General features: G+C 38.6%; 1 protein-coding gene and 1 long non-coding RNA gene across 2 annotated transcripts in view; one reads left to right on the top strand and one right to left on the bottom strand.

Moving 5' to 3' along the window:
* The window catches only part of tmx3b (thioredoxin related transmembrane protein 3b), a 48,915-nt gene extending 30,849 nt beyond the window's left edge, over nt 1–18,066 (bottom strand). The window contains exons 1-10 of the mRNA XM_042510784.2: nt 17,944–18,066; nt 17,643–17,700; nt 16,247–16,286; nt 14,735–14,858; nt 13,013–13,058; nt 9,524–9,604; nt 8,996–9,095; nt 7,906–7,983; nt 7,465–7,531; nt 1,584–1,682 (exon numbers count right to left, since the gene is read on the bottom strand). Coding sequence (XP_042366718.1) covers nt 1,584–1,682; nt 7,465–7,531; nt 7,906–7,983; nt 8,996–9,095; nt 9,524–9,604; nt 13,013–13,058; nt 14,735–14,858; nt 16,247–16,286; nt 17,643–17,700; nt 17,944–18,037 — 787 coding nt within the window. The 5' untranslated portion in view covers nt 18,038–18,066. The remainder of the gene's footprint in view (nt 1–1,583; nt 1,683–7,464; nt 7,532–7,905; nt 7,984–8,995; nt 9,096–9,523; nt 9,605–13,012; nt 13,059–14,734; nt 14,859–16,246; nt 16,287–17,642; nt 17,701–17,943) is intronic.
* Nucleotides 6,261–10,869, top strand: LOC148186065 (uncharacterized). Its single transcript, XR_015775322.1, has 2 exons — nt 6,261–6,397; nt 6,497–10,869. It is a non-coding gene; the product is annotated as an uncharacterized LOC148186065 (long non-coding RNA).
* Nucleotides 18,067–18,365: the final 299 nt, after the last annotated feature.

Here is an 18,365-nt window from a genome sequence, read left to right as displayed (position 1 = left end):
CACAAAGAAAACACAACTGTTGTGTTGCAAATCTGTTAAATATATTCTTGTTTTTAACATTATCCTCGTCTCTTTTTGTGTTCCGTCCCTTTTTGTGTTTTGACCCATGAATAGATTTAAATTACAGCTTGAGGCTCTTCATTGATCTTGGTCACACTGGTATTTATGGGCACATAGACTTGCGTGGGATAAGGCTTTTAAAGCATTAAAATATCACTTCACCACCACACACTGAGCATGAAACTGGACACTTGATTGAAAAGCCTTTACAGACAAGGCTGGAAGATTTCATGGCGTTTTCACAAACTCACTTCGATCTAAAGTCTCTGTTATTGTAAGAGACTGAAGCTGCAGACTACAGTATGCCGTCTTTAATCAGTCACAGCGTTTTATCCAATTATGGTGCTTTAGAGAATATTTTGTGTTCAGAGTGATAAATTGCAAATTTGGTTCAAATGAGTAAAAAAATGGTTGTAAACAGCAACAAATGTAACTCATATCCAACCGTTGAGCGTCACTTATCGCAGTCAGCTGCACATAAAGCAGTAAAACACTGTATCTAATATTAGAAAGCACACAGCATCAATATACTGCTGTTTAGGAGACGGTTTGTATTTCACTGTCGAGCTTAAATTTCCTGCGGGAGAGAAAGTGTGCGTACAGCACAACATGGTCTTAATCTAAAGGAAGTGACAGACTTCCCCATCAAACCCCTGACACACAATTAATGCTGATATTTCTACAAGGAACTTTTGACAAGAGCAGCGCTAAGATGTTTGATTTTTAATTATAAAGCCATCATGTGGTAGATTGGATATTTGTGGAGCGGGAAGCTAAATAGAGATTTTAGTGTGAAATAGCATTAAAGAGGGAAGAGGGCTGAGTAAAGCTGCGTGCTGATGCACTTCAAATTATTATGTGCTGGTAATCAAGCTGTAATTTAAAAATGTTGACTGTTGACTTTGACTCAATCGTCATTAAGAGTAAAATGGGCACCAAAAAATAAAAATATACACTGATATTAATCATCATCATGCACATGATTTTGCCATTTATAATGTTTCGAAAATAAAACAGAGCTGAAATAATAGGACAATTAATTGGTGTTTAAGTGGTGTTTTTTTTTTTTTTAATGGAAAAATGTGATAATTTCCTCCATTTCTTTATCTTTTATGATAATAGACTGATATTTTTTGGACCTCTTGTTTGTATTGGTATTTATACATATATATGGATGTGTGTGTATTATATTTTAATTGAATTTTATGTGAATGATGTTTTGCCTTGATTTTTTTTATATATTGTGTGGTTTTGTATTGTGAAGCACTTTGTAACTCTAGAAAAGCGCTATAGGAATAAAGTTAATTTTTATTAGCATTATTACTGTTATTATTGTTATTATCATTATTATTATTATTACTCCTATCTAATCAAAGGTTAATAAAAAAATCAGGGATTAATGGACAGTGCAGAGTATTCACACAGACCGCGGTTGAGGATGACGACATAAAAAAGTTATTTGAAACAACAAATCATGAAAGTGAAGAACATACTATGGATGACAAATTTTATGCATACGCCACCTGTTTCTCCGAGCTCATACAGTGTGAAGCCATCAATCTGAAGGTATCCTTGGAATCGCTCCTTGTTCACCCACGAAGACAAACTAGCGTCTTCGTACTCTGCAACACGAAGACACACAGAACCTTTCAGAAATCGACATTCAGCACACAACCAGTCTATATTAAAAACAAAGCACAACAGCGAATCGATGCCTGGATTGTAAGAAGATCACAGTGTTTACCACCTGTGCGCTCTCTGGAAAATAAAGAGCGGGACACAAGCCGAGCGTTCATAGACAGGGGTCAGTTAAACAATGATCAGAAATTGTTTTGACAGAGTGCTGCCTCTGGGTTAAGTAGTCAGGGAGGCTGTTTTGGCTCTGAAATAGCGGCTGGATTGAGTCAGAGTGAGCAGATTGGGAATCGATCCAGAGGTAAACAATCAAATGTATCAGTTTGGCTGTCGAGATGTAAATGAAAGACCATTTTGACCACGAAAAGCATTAATTTCACATTTATCAAATAGCTGGCTGTCAAGATATGAAATAAAATGTGATTTTCATTCACAATAGATGCTGTTTTTTTTCCGGGGATGCTGGCTCACCTAACCTCATTTTCACAGCTATTATGCCTTTCTGAAAAAACACATTTGGTTTGTAAATGATTCTACACGCGTAGTACATTCATTTTCAGGACACAGATTTGGCAGATTTTTACACATTTGGAGGGAATGCATAATTCAACAGATGCATTGGGCACAAAAAAAAGATAAAGTGCAATAAATAAATAAAAAAATGAAGTAAAATAAAGGATTGCTTCCTGAATGAGAACCACATGTTGTTGCTACCCTAACATCTGGAGGAAACATGCAAACGAGAACCAGAGTCTGTCCCCGGAGGGTAGAAATAGGGTGTAGCGAGGTTGCTCAAACAGCACTGTTTTCTCCGGCTGAGAGAGACTACAGGATGCTCATAATTGATGTCAAATGTAGCTGGGACCTCATTATGACATGTTAATAAGTTATCATGACCTTTCTGCTACCATTACAGTAATTACAACAACACTGATGACTTTAACATGGTTCTTTAACTGCTCCCTAAACGAGCTAGGAGCTTAATACTGAACATGACAACCTAAAACCTGAACACGCGTTTAAACCCCCAGAGGTCGTAGCTTATACTAGAATCGAAATGACCTTAATGCATCTATTTCTCAGTGCTGCTGCTGCTGCTGTGCAAAGGCAGAGCTGTTGTTAAACCTGCTGAGTCAGTCAATCTGGTAGACATTCTTTCCGCAGATGTTCTGGCTTTATAGACGGCACGCAGCTGCCCGACTCGCTCCTCCCAGAAGCGAGGGAGAGCCGAAGGCCCCATACTGGGATCATAGAGCGCGATGAACCCTCTACACCGACTGAACCTGCTTCACCTTCAAACAAATTAGAGCTGCTCTCTTCCAGGGCGCCAACCTCGCAATCTCCATACTGCCCTACAGGAGCCTGTCAGCCCGGAGTTCACACGGCGGGAGACGAGAGAGAAAGATGAGGGCCAGGAAGGGGATGAAAACAGACAGTGGGTGGAGTGAGGATGATCCAGTGTCAGAGTTTGGCGCGGAGGGAGGAGGCAGCTCTGACACGTCTCGAGGATGGAGGTTAATGGCACGGATGACCTCCAAGACAATGCAAATAACGCAAAAACAAAAGCAGCGGAAGAGAGGGAGAAGAGGAAGCGAACATCAAAGATAATTCAAAACAGGATGAGATGCAGAAAGTGGCAGAGGATGAAAAGAATGATGAAGAAAGCTCATTGAGATGACAGGACAGCATGTCTCGCTTTCTTACTTTATACAAAAAGGAAACTCTTAAAGATAAACAATGAAAATGCTTTGGCTGGCTGCAAAAAGTGCAACAAAAAGGCTACAATGTGGGATGGGAAACATCTGTGGAAGATATGTGAAGCCAAATTATGGAAAAGATTATTTTCATTATCAATTAAACTCCCCATTATCTCAATTAACCCTTTAACACCCTGATCAGTTTTCTTGTGTTGCATTCAGACGCCTTTCACCAGCAACTGAACTTCTTAACCCCCCCAAAAAATTGATTCAATTTCTTTCAAAAGCAAAGGAAAAAAAACAGAATGCGCAACTTGACAAGAAATGTCTTGCAAACTGCAACAAATAAGCTAATGTTGTAAGTAAATTATCTGAAAATACGAAAGGGGTTTTAATTGATAAACAAGGAAAAAAAACTGAGAAAACTACATTTATAATTCTCTCAATTTTATATTTTTTTTATAAAATTAATTCTGTTAGTTATATATTTTAAAATTATCTTCATTATATATTTTACAGTTACGTTACTGTGAAAAATGTATTTTTCAGCAATTTCTTGGGGTCTTTTTTTATATTTATTTTTTGACTTTCTTTTTGCTTATTTTTAAGGTAGTTTTCTTGTAGCTTTTCACTCATTTCTTTCTTAATTTTGGGCCATTTATTTGTTAAATTGTTAACCCATTAATCATCTTTAAATAATATGTTTTATCCCACCAACAGTCCAAAAATCCAAAGTTATTCAGTTTATTATCACATATGACAAATAATCAATTCTTTTTTTATATTAAAAAATACTAAAATATGTATTAAAATATGCCCTGTCAATTGCAGGGTTTTATTTATGGCAGCCTGCAAGGATCAAAACATTTTCCACAATGTATTGATTTCCTATGTTTGAGCGCCACTGGAAAACACACAGATGAGCCCAAACATGAGAACCACTGGATGGAGAAGTAAGCAGCACTGAGGTATGTCCTACAGATGCATGATCACATTGGGATCTGGGGAATTTGGAGGCCAGGTTGAAGCCGGTCCTCAGGCCTTTCCTTAGCAGTTTTTATGGTGTGGTGATCTTCTGCAATAATTCTGCCGTTTCAGTCAACTAATTCAACCGTGCATCTTGTTCAAAAATAACATTTTTGTTATTACTGTGAAAAACAAGTACCAAAAAAAGGTAGCATTGGTTACCAGTTCTGAATCCAGGTACCAGTCAGTTAAAATGTAAACAAACTCTAATCACGATACAGCTGAATGTTTGGGAAATATGGTCGTGTCGTCCACACTGACCTTGTCGTCTTTCCCACTTCAAATAAGAAAACAATCCATGAGTGCCGTCAAAATATCATCACTGTGTTAGCACCTTTTCAAGTGTGATCTCGTCTCGTCATCACATTCATGGACTGTTAATCTGCCTGTCATTTAAGTGCTACCAATAAACACATGCAAAAGAGTGCAGGCTCACAGCCGGCTGCTTTATGCTACTTTCCATACAAGGAGCGGCGAGGCCAAGCCATAAACCACTGTGACAGATTAACAGAAAGCCTGATGCTGAGCTCTGAGTATTAGCTAATGTGTATTCACACTTAAAAACATGTCTGAAAAAACACTCCAGTCGAGTGCATCAGCATGCTGTGTGGACCAACATACAACCCAATTATGTTTCTCTCCTCACAGCACTGATACGTAGCCACGTAGATTTCACTGCACGCGCAGGATGATCAAAACCATTTGGCCCTTGAAGCAAAATAAGGGTGCAGACCTGAATGAAACTGAGGATTTGAGTTATTAAATATGTATGAGCCTCTGTGCTGTACCATATTTTAACAGCCCTCTACAAAAGGGATGCCGCTGTTTGTGATGTGCACTAAACCAATCAGAGCTCAACGATTTGTCAAATATCATTTTACACAAAACAAAAGGCCGCGTTTGGACGGTGTGGCTTCGCTCTCTGGCGTCTACTGTTTAAAAACACAAGTCACACATGCACAGTAAGAACAGCAAATGTGATATAAATTTCTCATAAGTATTTTGAATCTGAATTGATGATAAAGGTTGCTTGTTGGTTCTGAGAATATACAAAACTCTGCAGCTGGAGGATAAACGAGAGAGCTAATAAAAAATGCAATATGTGTGTTATACATCTACACACTTCAATAAAGCCACAGTGTGCTGCAGGAATGAGTCCGAAAACACGGAAATGAGTTAGCAGTTCTGCACTTCGATTATCATCATGAAGTCAACAGGATTTTTGAACAGGTTTTGAAATAATAACACAAAGTTGAGAGATTTTCAGGTTTTGTTGTACAACATAAAATACTGAAGGTGGGGGGAACAAAATTGATACAGCATAATTTTGGGCTATTGTACTGATAACTGGCCTGATAAGACTACACCGAACGTGGCTTTACAGTCTTGTTTGTGGCAGCAATGTCAAGTCATGCAACCATGGCGTAGTTTGTTTATTGCCTAACTTTAGCTTTTTACTTCAAAAGATGCATCTACGCTTCAAAAATCATAAAAGTGGTGTTCATTTGTGATGATTATTTTCCTGAACAAAACACGCAAGTATCATAAACTGGTATTTGGCACAGATCTTATTTTCTGAAATAATCTAAAATTAAACTGAAAAATCCTTTTGTCTTTTGTTGAGTGAACGAAGGCGAAGCCAACAACGTCATCCCTGCATCGCTCTATAGTCTGCCATAAAACAGTATCGCTGCGCGCCTATGCAAACATGTCTCAGAAGTTTAGCCAAATAATATTTGATAAAAAGTGACAACATGCAAAACGAGTGCCACAGAAAACCACACAAGGTGCCTCAGCCTCATTTATACCCCCATCCAACATCCAGGCACCGACTTCCAGTGAGACCAGTCCTGAGAAACACAGCTCAGCTGGAAGGAAGCCGGTTGCTGAGAACCACAGGAGGTTAAAAAAAAAAAAAAGAACAGGCGAGCTGCTTTCTCTGATGCGGAAAGGGAAATTTCTTTTTTCTGTCATTGTAGGTAAGTGGTTAATGAGCTGTACTCTCATTATTTTTCATTCATTTTCACCTACAATAACCAATAATAATTAGAGCGTTTTTCCTTCAACTATTTCTGGAGGCTTGAAAGGGGGGGAAGGAGAAATCTACCATGTGAGGAAGGACAAAGCCGTGTCATTTTGCCACGCTGCTCCTCTTCTCAGTCCTTGACAAGCTTAATATGCCGTCACCATGGCAATGCTAGACATCCGACACATTCTCCGTATCAAGGTCCTAGAGGACTCTTCAGAGTGTGGAGTTTTTGTCATCAGTGTATGCTGTGGTGAGCCTCTCCTGCTGCGGTTCTGGTGCAGGAAGCCCCCCTTCTGTAATGGTCAGGTGGAGCAGATGGATGTGAGCTCGCAAAATTTGGCGGGGGTGGATTTTGTTCTTCGGGTGCTACACCGTTCACCAAACCTGCCCAACAGCCACTACTGGTGTCCGTTTGTGTTGTCATTGTGTCTTGACGCTCTCCCCTTCCGTTTCCGCCTCCCAGCTCGCGCCAAAAGCGGCGGCAAAATACAAGACATCATGGAGGAATGTGGTGAGCTCATGTTGTGGCGATGAGAAGCTTTGGACTGAAAAAAGCAGCTCCTCTAAACCTCCTGTGTCACAAATGATTCGACTGCACAGACTTGACAGCTGCTGCTATGATTCAGTTCTCGGCATTACACGACTGCATGTATACAGTACCGGCTCTGCACTGAAACTGTGGTCTCTCACGCTCATCCACCCCGGCCTGCTATACATGTCCGCCCAGAGACAAATCACCACAACATCACTGGCCTCACCACACACACAATAGTGGGCAGAGCCCTGGGTGCTTTATGACGGGCCAGGCACACCATAACTCAGTGTGGTGAGGAAGATGAAAGAACGGCAGCAGAGAGCGGAAAACTAGAGGAACACAGCTGGAGAAAAAAGAGCACCACAGCAGGAAAAAGACGAGGAGCAGGACACGGAGAGCACCCTACTGGCCCATTATATGTCTTTTTTATGACTAATTTAACAAAACAAGACAGTGGATGAAGAAAGTGACACAATACTCACCATCGTAGGTAAAGTGGGCCCCGTCCTTAAAGACTACAACCGCAGGAAGCTCCGGCAAAGTTAGTGACTGTTGAAAAAACAAAAAAAAAGATGCTTAATCTAAGTACATAAATCATTTTTCCCCATGAATGTATGTGCACCTGTAAAATGTGGGACAAGACCGTAAGCAGCAGCGCTTTGCAGCAAACTTATCCTGTTTTGCATAATGCAGAGACAGCACACAAGCCTGGTGTCTGTATATGCTCTTGTCGGAGGATAACGATGCGAAATAAATGTAATTATTTACTTTAATCGAGGAAACTAGCAAGGATAGAAACATCAACTGGTTGCACAACACTCAAGAGTATCAGTAATGTGTGATGTAAAGAAATATGGAACAGTCCGCAAGTGATTTCAGGTTCTTTTTCTGAAATTCAAAGGGATGCAAATTCAAAGCTTTACCTCTGGAAAGACTTCCTCTGAAGCCGAGAAGAAATAGGTGTAGACAATGAGCTCAGAGGCGACGTCGTTGTACTTCTCCTACAACGGCAAAAGAGTCTTTCAGCACGTACACAATAGCTTCCATTAAATCAGTGTCAAAGGGATAGTTCAGACTTTTTTTTAAGTGGGGTTGTTTGAGGTATGTACAGACTATAGATGTCTGTCGATATGCCACCAGTTTGGAGAAGCAAGCTGGAGTCAGACATGGAAGTTAAGCAATCTACTGCTGTGGAGGAGTCAGCAACAAATTGTTTATTCCTGCCACGTTGCCAATTGCCCTTTTCGGAAGAAATCAAACCAACTTTTTAGGGTTCAAAGGTTTAAATACTCATGAAAGGCGTCTTAATGCAGCACAAGAAACATGGTGTCAATCCAGGTTTCAAAGGGTTAATAGATTGCCCATTGAAATGGGCCGTCTGACTGAAAGTTTGAATGGTGAAAATAATCTGAATATAGCGTGCACTTACACATAAATTTCCTTTTTTTTTGTTTAAAGTGGGACATTTTTAGCTGGCTTTACTGCAGGTTAGGAATACGTCATTTGTTTTGCTTGGGGGACACTTTTGCAAAATGATAGGAGTCCAGGGGCCAGTAGCTGCAGCCCCATACATATTTCTAGGATTTTAGGATATTTCCAGGATATTCAGACATTTCTAGGATTTTTGGACAGCTGTATTAAAAGCTGTATTTGATACTGTTTTATGCACTCTGGCACCGTGTGCATACTGAAAGAACAAAAACAATACCTGGTGTCACTTTATGTTTTATTATTAAATAGAAAATAGTTGGGGGACCATCCGGCACCCTTTCAGGTGTCAGATTTGGCCCGCAGGCCGCAAGTTGAGTATCACTGCTGTAGGTAAAACATTGAACAAGTACCTCATACAACCTCGCTTCAAAAAATTCCAAACCATCCCTTTAAACAATCGTAAAGGCTTTGTCACTACGAGGTGTTTTACACAACATATTTTAAAGTTTTAGGATTGTGGTAGTTCTGGAGAAACTGGGTGCTTGGAATAAAAACTGGATTCATGACATAAATGCTGCTTACTTTGAGGGGAGACTCCCCACCGACATACACAAAAAGCACATCATGTCGTTTCAACATGTGCTCGAACATCTGCTTGCTGGGAAGCGCCCTGACGGCTGGACTGGAGAGGGAAACAAAACCCACACGGATTAGCTCATTTAATGAGTAGAATCTTTTTCAGCACAGAAAATGGCACACTAACATCTCTGATGGAGAAACTCCCAACAATTCTGCTCTTGATCTCTGAGCTGGTGGCACCACCCAGTGGAGACTCGACAACGTGCAGCCGTGAAGTCCGAGCCAAGCTTTTGATCAACCCCTCTGTTATGGATCTAGCTTGATTCCCCTCAAGGAGGAGAAAATCTGTCAGGCACAGCTGATGCAGTGGCTTAAACTGGAGCATCAGAGGGGGGAAGCCCACCGAGCTCCGAAACAAACATGGCCTACATCGATAAGCTTCCTCGGATGGTTCTTATTAGCACAGCTGTGAAATAAACGTATTTATCAGCTCCACGTCATTTGTTTATGAAGTGGTGACTGAAGGCTTACCCCGCCACCCTGTTGGCAAACTCTACGATATCGTCTTTTGTTCTTGGTCCCTTGTAATTGTAGGCAAGATCACCCTTTAACCTGAGGAGGAAAGAAAAGCAAAACATGAGTGAAAGTTTCATTTAAATGTAAAACCGTTCAGTACCTTTCATTATTTTGTGTGATTAATTTGCTGCTGAGTGAAGACGTTCATGTGAAAATGAAATGGAAATCAAATGCGTGACACTGAACTTTTCATTCAGGATATTGGTTTGTCTGAAAAGCCTTATTTGGTGAGCAAAATAAGAGGAATGTTACAAGAGAGGCAAAGCTCAAACTAAATCATTTGATTTGGCAATAGTGGGACAATGAATCAGCAACCAAGTTGACATTCGATTTCTAGCTTTTTTGTTCTTTAATCAAGCAAAAAATGGCAAATATTAACTGGTTACAGCTTCTCAAATGTCAAAATCTGAAGCTTTTCTCCTTTTTCTGTGCTCATTGGACACTTCGGGGAGATTTCGTCATCCTCTGTGAGGGTTTGAGGACAGAAGGATGTCGTATGTTGTAAAGCCCTCCGAGGCTAACCATGATTTGAAATATTGGACTTTATAGATCAAATTGAAATTGAAATGAAATGACTAAAGTCTTTAGGGGGCATGCTTTGAGATTGGGCTACTATGAACTTTGACTTGATTAATCTGTAAAGCAATTTGGGTTGCCTTTGGGTATGAAATGTTCTATTTAAAAAAATTGCCTTGCCTTGCCAAGGTATTAAGACTCTCATTTGCACCAAAAACTGCCTAAATTCATGGTGGCATGGATTCATCGAGAAGCCAGAATTGCAGAGTAGGGATGGGAATATATAAAATTTCATTGAAACCAGTGCCATTATCGATTACTAAGTAGTCCGATTCATTACAGATTATCTTGAATCCTGATCAATTTTCTGTTTGAAAAAAAAGTGTGTGTGTACAGGTTTTCAGCATCCCACTAGAGCTCAGTCTCTGATCTACTGCTGGAACAGACAGCTGAGCTACAAGACACTGTGACATGTAGTGGTGAGCTAAAGAACTGTAAACAGCTGGCAGCCAGCAACGGCAGAGAGAACGTGGAGAATAACGGCATGTTTTTCATATCGAATTTGGTAAATTAAGGATTTATTTCAACCAAACTGGAGCTGGTGATTGTTTGAAGGGTGGACTTACTAACTGGCCAGAATAACCAAGATAGCTTGGGTGAATTTTATTTTGTTTCTGTCAAGTTTGAATGAAGTGTATTTTGTAATGAGTTACCAAGGTAATTAAGACAAAGTATAATTCAAAAGTTTGTATTTCTCTGTTTAATAAAGAAAACCAGTATGAGAATATTGCCTTTCTTCACATTTTGTGGGTTTTTATTGTGTATTTATGAGCCTGAAAAGCTGAAAGTAAGTCGCACACTCGTCATTGGGGGGGAATCAGCACAGCACACTTGTACTGTTATATACTGTGTATTTCTGTATGAAATTTCAGGAAGGTATGAAAGTATAAACATTACATACTGCCCAAGCATAATTGGAGGAATTAATAAATTTAGAGGCATTTCATTGGATCCAACAATTTGAAACCAGTTCTAACTAAAACTACACTAAACTGATAGTCACATGTGTCGAGTAAGTAACTCAAACCACCCTGCCCGGTACCAACAATTATTTCATCAAAGTCAAAGTCACGTAGATTACATTTTTTTTCTACTCTAATGTTTGAACAACAACTGAACAACTCACCCAAGTCTGCAGTATGCTTTTATGCAGTTAGTTGCTGCAAGATGACTGGCTGAGTATATTTCGCATTAACAATCTTATGGACAGGTGTGCCTAATAAAGTTGCCACAAACAGGAGAGCATGCAAACAGAATATCTTTGGATTTGGACTGTTGGTCAAAAAAAACCAAAATATTTAAAGACGTGACCTCAAAATTTGTTAGAGGCATTTTTCCATGTTCTTTTCATTCCATAGACTCGACAGATAATTATTAGCCCAAAAAAAAGCATCTACAATATCAAAATAATGCTTAGTTGCGGCTTTATTTTAGCCCATTTAAAACGGCATCTGTCTTTGGCACAACTAAAGTGTGTCTGACATCTGAGTAACGACACTCTGTCTCTTTCAAGACGTTCTGATGAAACAGCAAATCTATCCGGAAAAGCTTCTTCATCATGGAGGTCAACTTAATCTAAATCCTCTCACCTTTAATGAAAAAAAAAAAAAAAAGAAACAGGACAAATGACTGTCCCTAATTAAGTTCCAGCCAAAGAAACTGCTCGAATCGAGCTCTCACAACGTGCAGAATGCAGTAAGGATTTCTGAGGTTGCATCAGCCCACAGGGCTTAATGAACTCAGGGGGAAACTGAACTCTAAATCAAGTCTCTCTCTGTCACCCAGGGAGGTATCTCATGTTCTACGACGGGTGTTTCATCACTTGCTTGGTTTAATGTTATGAACCCTGCCGTGATCCTGTGGCAGTTTTCCAAATGAGCTTGATGAAACTAAATGGGGAGCCCATTATGGCAGCATGCAGATAAATGATTCTGTTTCAAATACATGGAGGAAAGTCTGCTTTGTAGGACGATCATTTCTCTCACGTCAGCAACGAGCTCTGCTGTTGAGCAGCTGGCGTCTACCTAAACTCATTAATTTTATATTAAAAAACAACTGTCACTCTCGCTTCAGTGAAAAAAAAAGTGTGATGAGATGCAAAAAATATAGTTCACAAGTGGAAAAAATATCTTGATTTGTTCATCAATAAATCTGAAACCTGAGAAAAATAAAATATAGAAGGTAAATTTAAATTGCTAAAGCTGATTTTAAACAATTTATAGCCCAAGAAATAAATCATTAACAGCATCCAGGAGTGCCAAAATTAATCAAATTTAAGCTCAAAATGTGTGAACAGTTTGTCACTTAATGTTGCCATAAATAAGCAGCAACAACACCTTGTTCCCTCCTGAATAAGTCATCTAATGGTATCTCAACAGGACAAACCTCAAGGGAAAAAAGACAACAATGGAGACAAAGGAACCTGATAATAACACAATCCAACTTAAGTAAAGACACTTGAGACAGAGGAGGTGAAGATAGTGGAGGGCTACAGTATACAATAATATAAAACACCAAATTAAAGCCTTAAAAAATGACTGTTAATGCCTCTCTGACACAAGCTTAATAAATACTTAACACTAGAGGCTTCACAGAAATAGTGTTATCTGCAGATATATTGTATTGGACTAATTATCACACTGTGTCCAGACCCTGTAGGTCCATGCAAAATTCAATAAGCCTTCTAATCTCTTATGGATTTCTTTGGGCCTGTTCAAAGCTGCGCTGAGTGGTTAAGAAAATTACAGCAATTTGCAAAAAGAAAGTTTAAAGTGTGCATGGTTACATCTCATGTCAAAGATGATAACACAAAGCAAGAGTGTGGTGTCAAAGTTAGGAATGATGATTACAAAAGTTTATGTCACTTACAGTTTTATTGTGGGGTAACCGCGAACACCGAACTCTGACGCCATTCCTGCAACATAGAAAACAAACACAGCATCTAAGACATGTAATAAAAATATCTTGTAAACTTTTCTGCGCTTCAAAGATTTTAAGTCAAAATCAGCTTTATTGTCAATTCTGCCATGCACGTTCGACATACAGGAATTGAAAATGTTTCTCTCCATGTTTCTCTCCACAGTGCAAATAAGTACCGGAGAGAAAATAAGGATAAAAAAAATGTAAAGTTAGAATTAAATAATAGGGCATTAGAAAGAAAAAAAATATAAGGCATACAGTGTAATTTCAGACTAAGTGGGTCAGGAAAATAGTTGATGACTGATGGAACAGTTTGACATTTTGGGATATGCGTATATTTTTCTTTCTTGCAACAACCTCTTCAGCACATCTAACCACATACATCATTTGTTCCTATGTAACCCACAGAAGCGTTTCCTAAAATAGCGCGGCTACTGGTGGCAGGAGATCAACTAAAAAATGACATATATGACTGTAAGAGTTGTAGTATAAAACACATGATTAACATTAAAAACGTCAGTAAGGTTTAGGCAACCAAAGCACTTGGTCAGGTTTCAGAAAGTATCATGGTTTGGGTAATAATAGGTGGCGGACTAGCTGAGTAAAGGTTACCCCCCCTCACTAGTCTGAACCAGTCATACTAGTCAGTAAAACATTAAAATAAAAATAAAATACATAATTTTAATGCAATTGCATTCACCCGGTGAGAATGCTCTTTCCTAAAGAACAGTGTTTTGAGTATTTGTTGACTTTAAATCAGTGAGCTGTTGTCATTTTTGTCGGGATATTGTGCAATGTTCATAATGTCCGGTACAAGGAGCCAAATATTTTAGTGGCATTTAAAATACGATTTTATTATTGAAAAATGTGATGAACGATTTCAAATGGCTCTTATGATATACATTATATTTTTTTCATACAATGTATGACATTATAGAGTAAATGGTTTTCGGAGTGATTTCTTACTTTGAGACTAGTCGACTAGTTTAAGTTTAAACTTCTGCTAAAATCAGTTAGGAACATCCCTAAAAACAGGTATGTTTGTAACTTTGTAACTGACGAAAGCTCCCGCTTCATATGTGACGTAAGCTAAGTTCGTTATGTATGTTAAAATAACTCAAAGTTGACACAAACAGCGGCCTCCTGGGTAACGGTCCTATGTGTGTTTGACCAATCCACCATGTTCTCCTCTGTAGGCGGACTTTGTTACTCTTTATGCCACATAACCCGACACCCTCTTTTGTTCCAGTCATAATTACTACAGCAACTAGAGGTCACCGCTTAACTCAAAACATAAACATGGGTCGTAATAAACTGCTTGTACAAACAATATATGTGGTCGTATTTTGGAGGAGGAAAGTCTGCTTTCTTGCCAACGTTAATATACAAATTTTCCAAAATGTTGAACCACTAAAAGTCCAGTGGAATATAAATAAAATTTCAGTCTGTTAATTAATGTATTAAATGATATGTGTCATATTATAATATGATAATGTCACAATAAAAAAAGCTATCTTTTACATCATTTATGGTGCTTTTGAAGACCTTGGACCTGAAAGCCTTTTACATGCAGGGCCCCCTCATTAGGCTGATGTAATTTTGTCTACAGCACATGAAATAATCACTGAGGGACACAAGGTAAGACCTTGGAGAGCTTCATCGTTCACTCACCAGAGTAAGCAGTTGCATCCATCTTTCCCACGCGGACCGGCGACCCAGAGCTCTTCAGCTCCACTCCCACATCGTGCCATACTGGCTCTAGTTTTTTGCAGTAGCCGCACCACGGCGCATAGAACTGAAAATAATAGGAGGTGGGAATCAATAAATAATGAGCAACATACTATCAACATTATGCTTAATCACACAAAATATAACATTATCTATATGGTAAACAACCAAATCTTGATTCTTTTATAATCACAAATACATCTATGTACATTACTGTGCTGAATTTTGAGCGTGTGCCACAGCTGATTTTTGAAAAACAAATAAAACATTTAATATCATTTTAAATTTTCCATTTCATCTCAGACCAGGGATAACACTCATCGAGGCGCCAGGAGAAAATGCTGGCACTGTATGTTTTTGCAAATCACAAATACGTTACATTTGCACGTTTCTTATATAAGCAATCAACAACAGACATACCAAGAGGGACATGACCTCCCCTGTGCTCGCTTTTTACATGTAAGTTTCTCAGACTAACACATAAAAAACCAAAAAACTGCAGATTAAACCTGAGAAGCCATAAAGTAACGATATGCTGTATACGTGTGTCCACCTGATGAAAGTAAGCCCAATATTCACTCCAATTTTAGCTCTGATTTGAGCCTCCACCACCTCCTGAGGGAAATATCTGTCTCTCAGCAGCTAAATGCACCACTTTATTCACCTAACTGTCGTTAACTGTGTCTGTGTGCTGTTTAGTGCTGAGCAGGACGTATAAAGTGGGTTTGTTATCTAGTGTTTGGGGCATTTTTGCTGTTAACAGCTTTTAATGTCTGTCAGCAACAAAGCTCACAAAACCATATAGTTATTGTGCTAAAAAGAGCTCCAGACTGGCTGATAATTCTCTGCAGGTTTTCATCACTGGAAATGACACCTTGTACATTACGTAAGACTTTTGATTAATTTGTATTATAAAAACACGAATAAGTGGAGCTTTAAGAATACACTTATACAACATGCAAGTGGGAGTAATTCAGATCAAATACACAGTAAGATTAGATCAGATCACTCCCCAATAAATCCCCTTTCTATTGGATTTGGCCTATTTAGTTTCAATTTGAACTTAATAAAATGAGTTGTAAAATATTCACTTTGTTATTATGAGTCTCTGTGTATCCGTTCTGAGAAATAGTAAAATCTATAAAACCAGGTCTGAATGCAGCTCGGTTGATTTGCTTATATGGACCCAGACACAAACTCTGATATAAACCCCTCCGAGCCCCCTGGCTTTGCCCGGCATGCATGACTTCTCATTCTCTAATCACAAACACAGAGGGCAGTCTGCACATCCCCTCCGGCCCCCCGCCCTCCAACATCCCACCCCGACTGCCGCCACTTCCGCAAGGGATGATCCGGACAGTGGCGCGCTGGATATTAAGTAAAGCATAGCTGAATGGACACAGACTGGTTTGTGTGTGTGTGTGTGTTTGTGCGTGTGTGTAATGTCATACTCACGTCAACCAGCCAGATATCGTTCACTCTGGTGTCTTTAAATCTGTTAAAAAGAAAAATAAATGATGTTAAATCAGAATCAGAGAAAAATACATCTTTATCCCCATCAGTAAAGTGTGATGTGTTACAGTTGTTCTGGTGTAAAAGCACACAGAATTATAGTTGAAATAACAAAGATGAAAATAAGAACTAAGATCACAGAAAATAAAATAATATGTACATAAAATAAAATATGTGCATTAGTATGAATAAAAATAAAATAAAAATCCAAAAAATAAGAAATAAAAATATATAATACAATAGAACACATACATTGGTAAAAATATATCTGTAATATAATATATATAAAAATCTTGGGAAAATGCTTCAATTTAACATCTCTGTAAAAAATTTAAAAGTATAAAACATAAAAATATAGAAATATAAAAGCCCTTACGTTACAATACAATGTACAACTAATATATAGAGGTTTAGAAATATTTAGAAAATATGTGCATCATGATACAATGTGCAGCACTACATACATAAGTAGATATAGTAATCAAAAATGTAAACAACATGTGCATTGTATGTTAAATATACATTTAATAGTGGCATTAATGAGAATAAATTAGGATACTGAAGAACACTGACAAGTTGAATAACTGCAGAGAATATTGCTGCACCAACTACTGCACAGTTGGACAGTGTTACAAAGAATTATTGGACCTAAAATTCCCTTTGCACAATTGAATATAAAAAATAAATTAGGTAATTATAACTGCTAATGTGAACTGCAGATGACTGCAGATGCGAATTAGCTCTACGCTATAATCTGGTATGGTGCATCACATGGTAACACTTATGTTTTTATCTGTGCACAACTTTTAAATTAAATGAAATAAAAAAATAAAGAGACACTAAGGCATAGATAACAGTACACTGGATATACACAGAATTAACAGCATGGCCAGTGTGTATGCATGAGACATTATTTGCAAAAACTTGCAGAAGAAAAGCTCCCAATTACAAAAAGAGACAAATTAGAGAATCTCACAAACACAAAATACACAGGAGACAAAATCTCCACAGACATCCAATTAAAAAGCTCTGTGAAACTGGAAACCTGACATGAAATCAAGACCACCCCATCTTATTTCTGCTTTAAATAAGCCTCTTTTGTTTGACGATAATCATGTAACTCTTTGGAAATGTCACAAACTCTTAAAAATATGGTAAAATTGCACCAAAATAAACATGCACATGTTGGGAAAAAAAGCCTAAATAGCAAGTAAATTGACCTAAACTCTAATTTGCACCCACACAAAGTCGGAAGTTGCATTGCATGCAGCAGCACGTTATAATGTCACAGCAGAAACAGCAGGAAGGTGAAACACTGAGGCAGGAGAGCATCACTTACGTGTCATCTAGATCTTCGACAAATGCAAGCACCGCTGAACACAGGAAAGCCGCTACAACTGCAACATTAAAACAGAAAAGTACATGTTATGTTAACGTGAAGAGGAGCTGTGCAGTCTCCAAGCCCTCCAGCCTGAAACCTCATGACTGAAGCATCACCAGCTAAAGCTCGTCCCAGCTAACTCAGCATCAGTTTCCTCCCACAGTTTCACCAGCAGGAGCTTTGAGGGTCGCCTTATCACGCGCTGGGGTAACGTGTACGGTGTAATGTTAAATGTACAGGAATTAAAAAGTGAACGTACCGCCACAAACCAGGGAAGCTTTCACTTCTGCCATCGCTTCGAGTGGAAACAGCAAGCAGGAAATACAGCTGCTAAATCGAGCCGCTCTGCGCATGCGCGGGGTTACGCAGGCTGCTGACGGCTTCAGGCGCCACCGGCTGCAGCTGCATGTTTTTTAAATATTATGTTAAAGTGTATAATATGATATAATATAAAATATTTTTTTCTCGAAAAACTTTATAAAAATGTATTATTGGGTTTTTTTTTCGTGTGTGTGTGTGTGTGTGTGTGTGTGTTACTGACTGCCCTTTTGTTAATCTACATAATTACAACACCCACACACGTTAACAATGACCCAAATACTTTTTGGCCCAAATTTTCTCCACAAAGCGGCTTCCCTATAATAATAATTCAAATCTTGACCATGCACAATTATAGTTAAT

This window comes from Plectropomus leopardus, chromosome 21 (assembly GCF_026936395.1).
Source record: "Plectropomus leopardus strain MGB_pleo_1.0 chromosome 21, ASM2693639v1, whole genome shotgun sequence".
NCBI classification, from domain to species: Eukaryota; Metazoa; Chordata; class Actinopteri; order Perciformes; family Serranidae; genus Plectropomus; species Plectropomus leopardus.
This window is presented reverse-complemented; position numbering and strand designations above follow the sequence as displayed.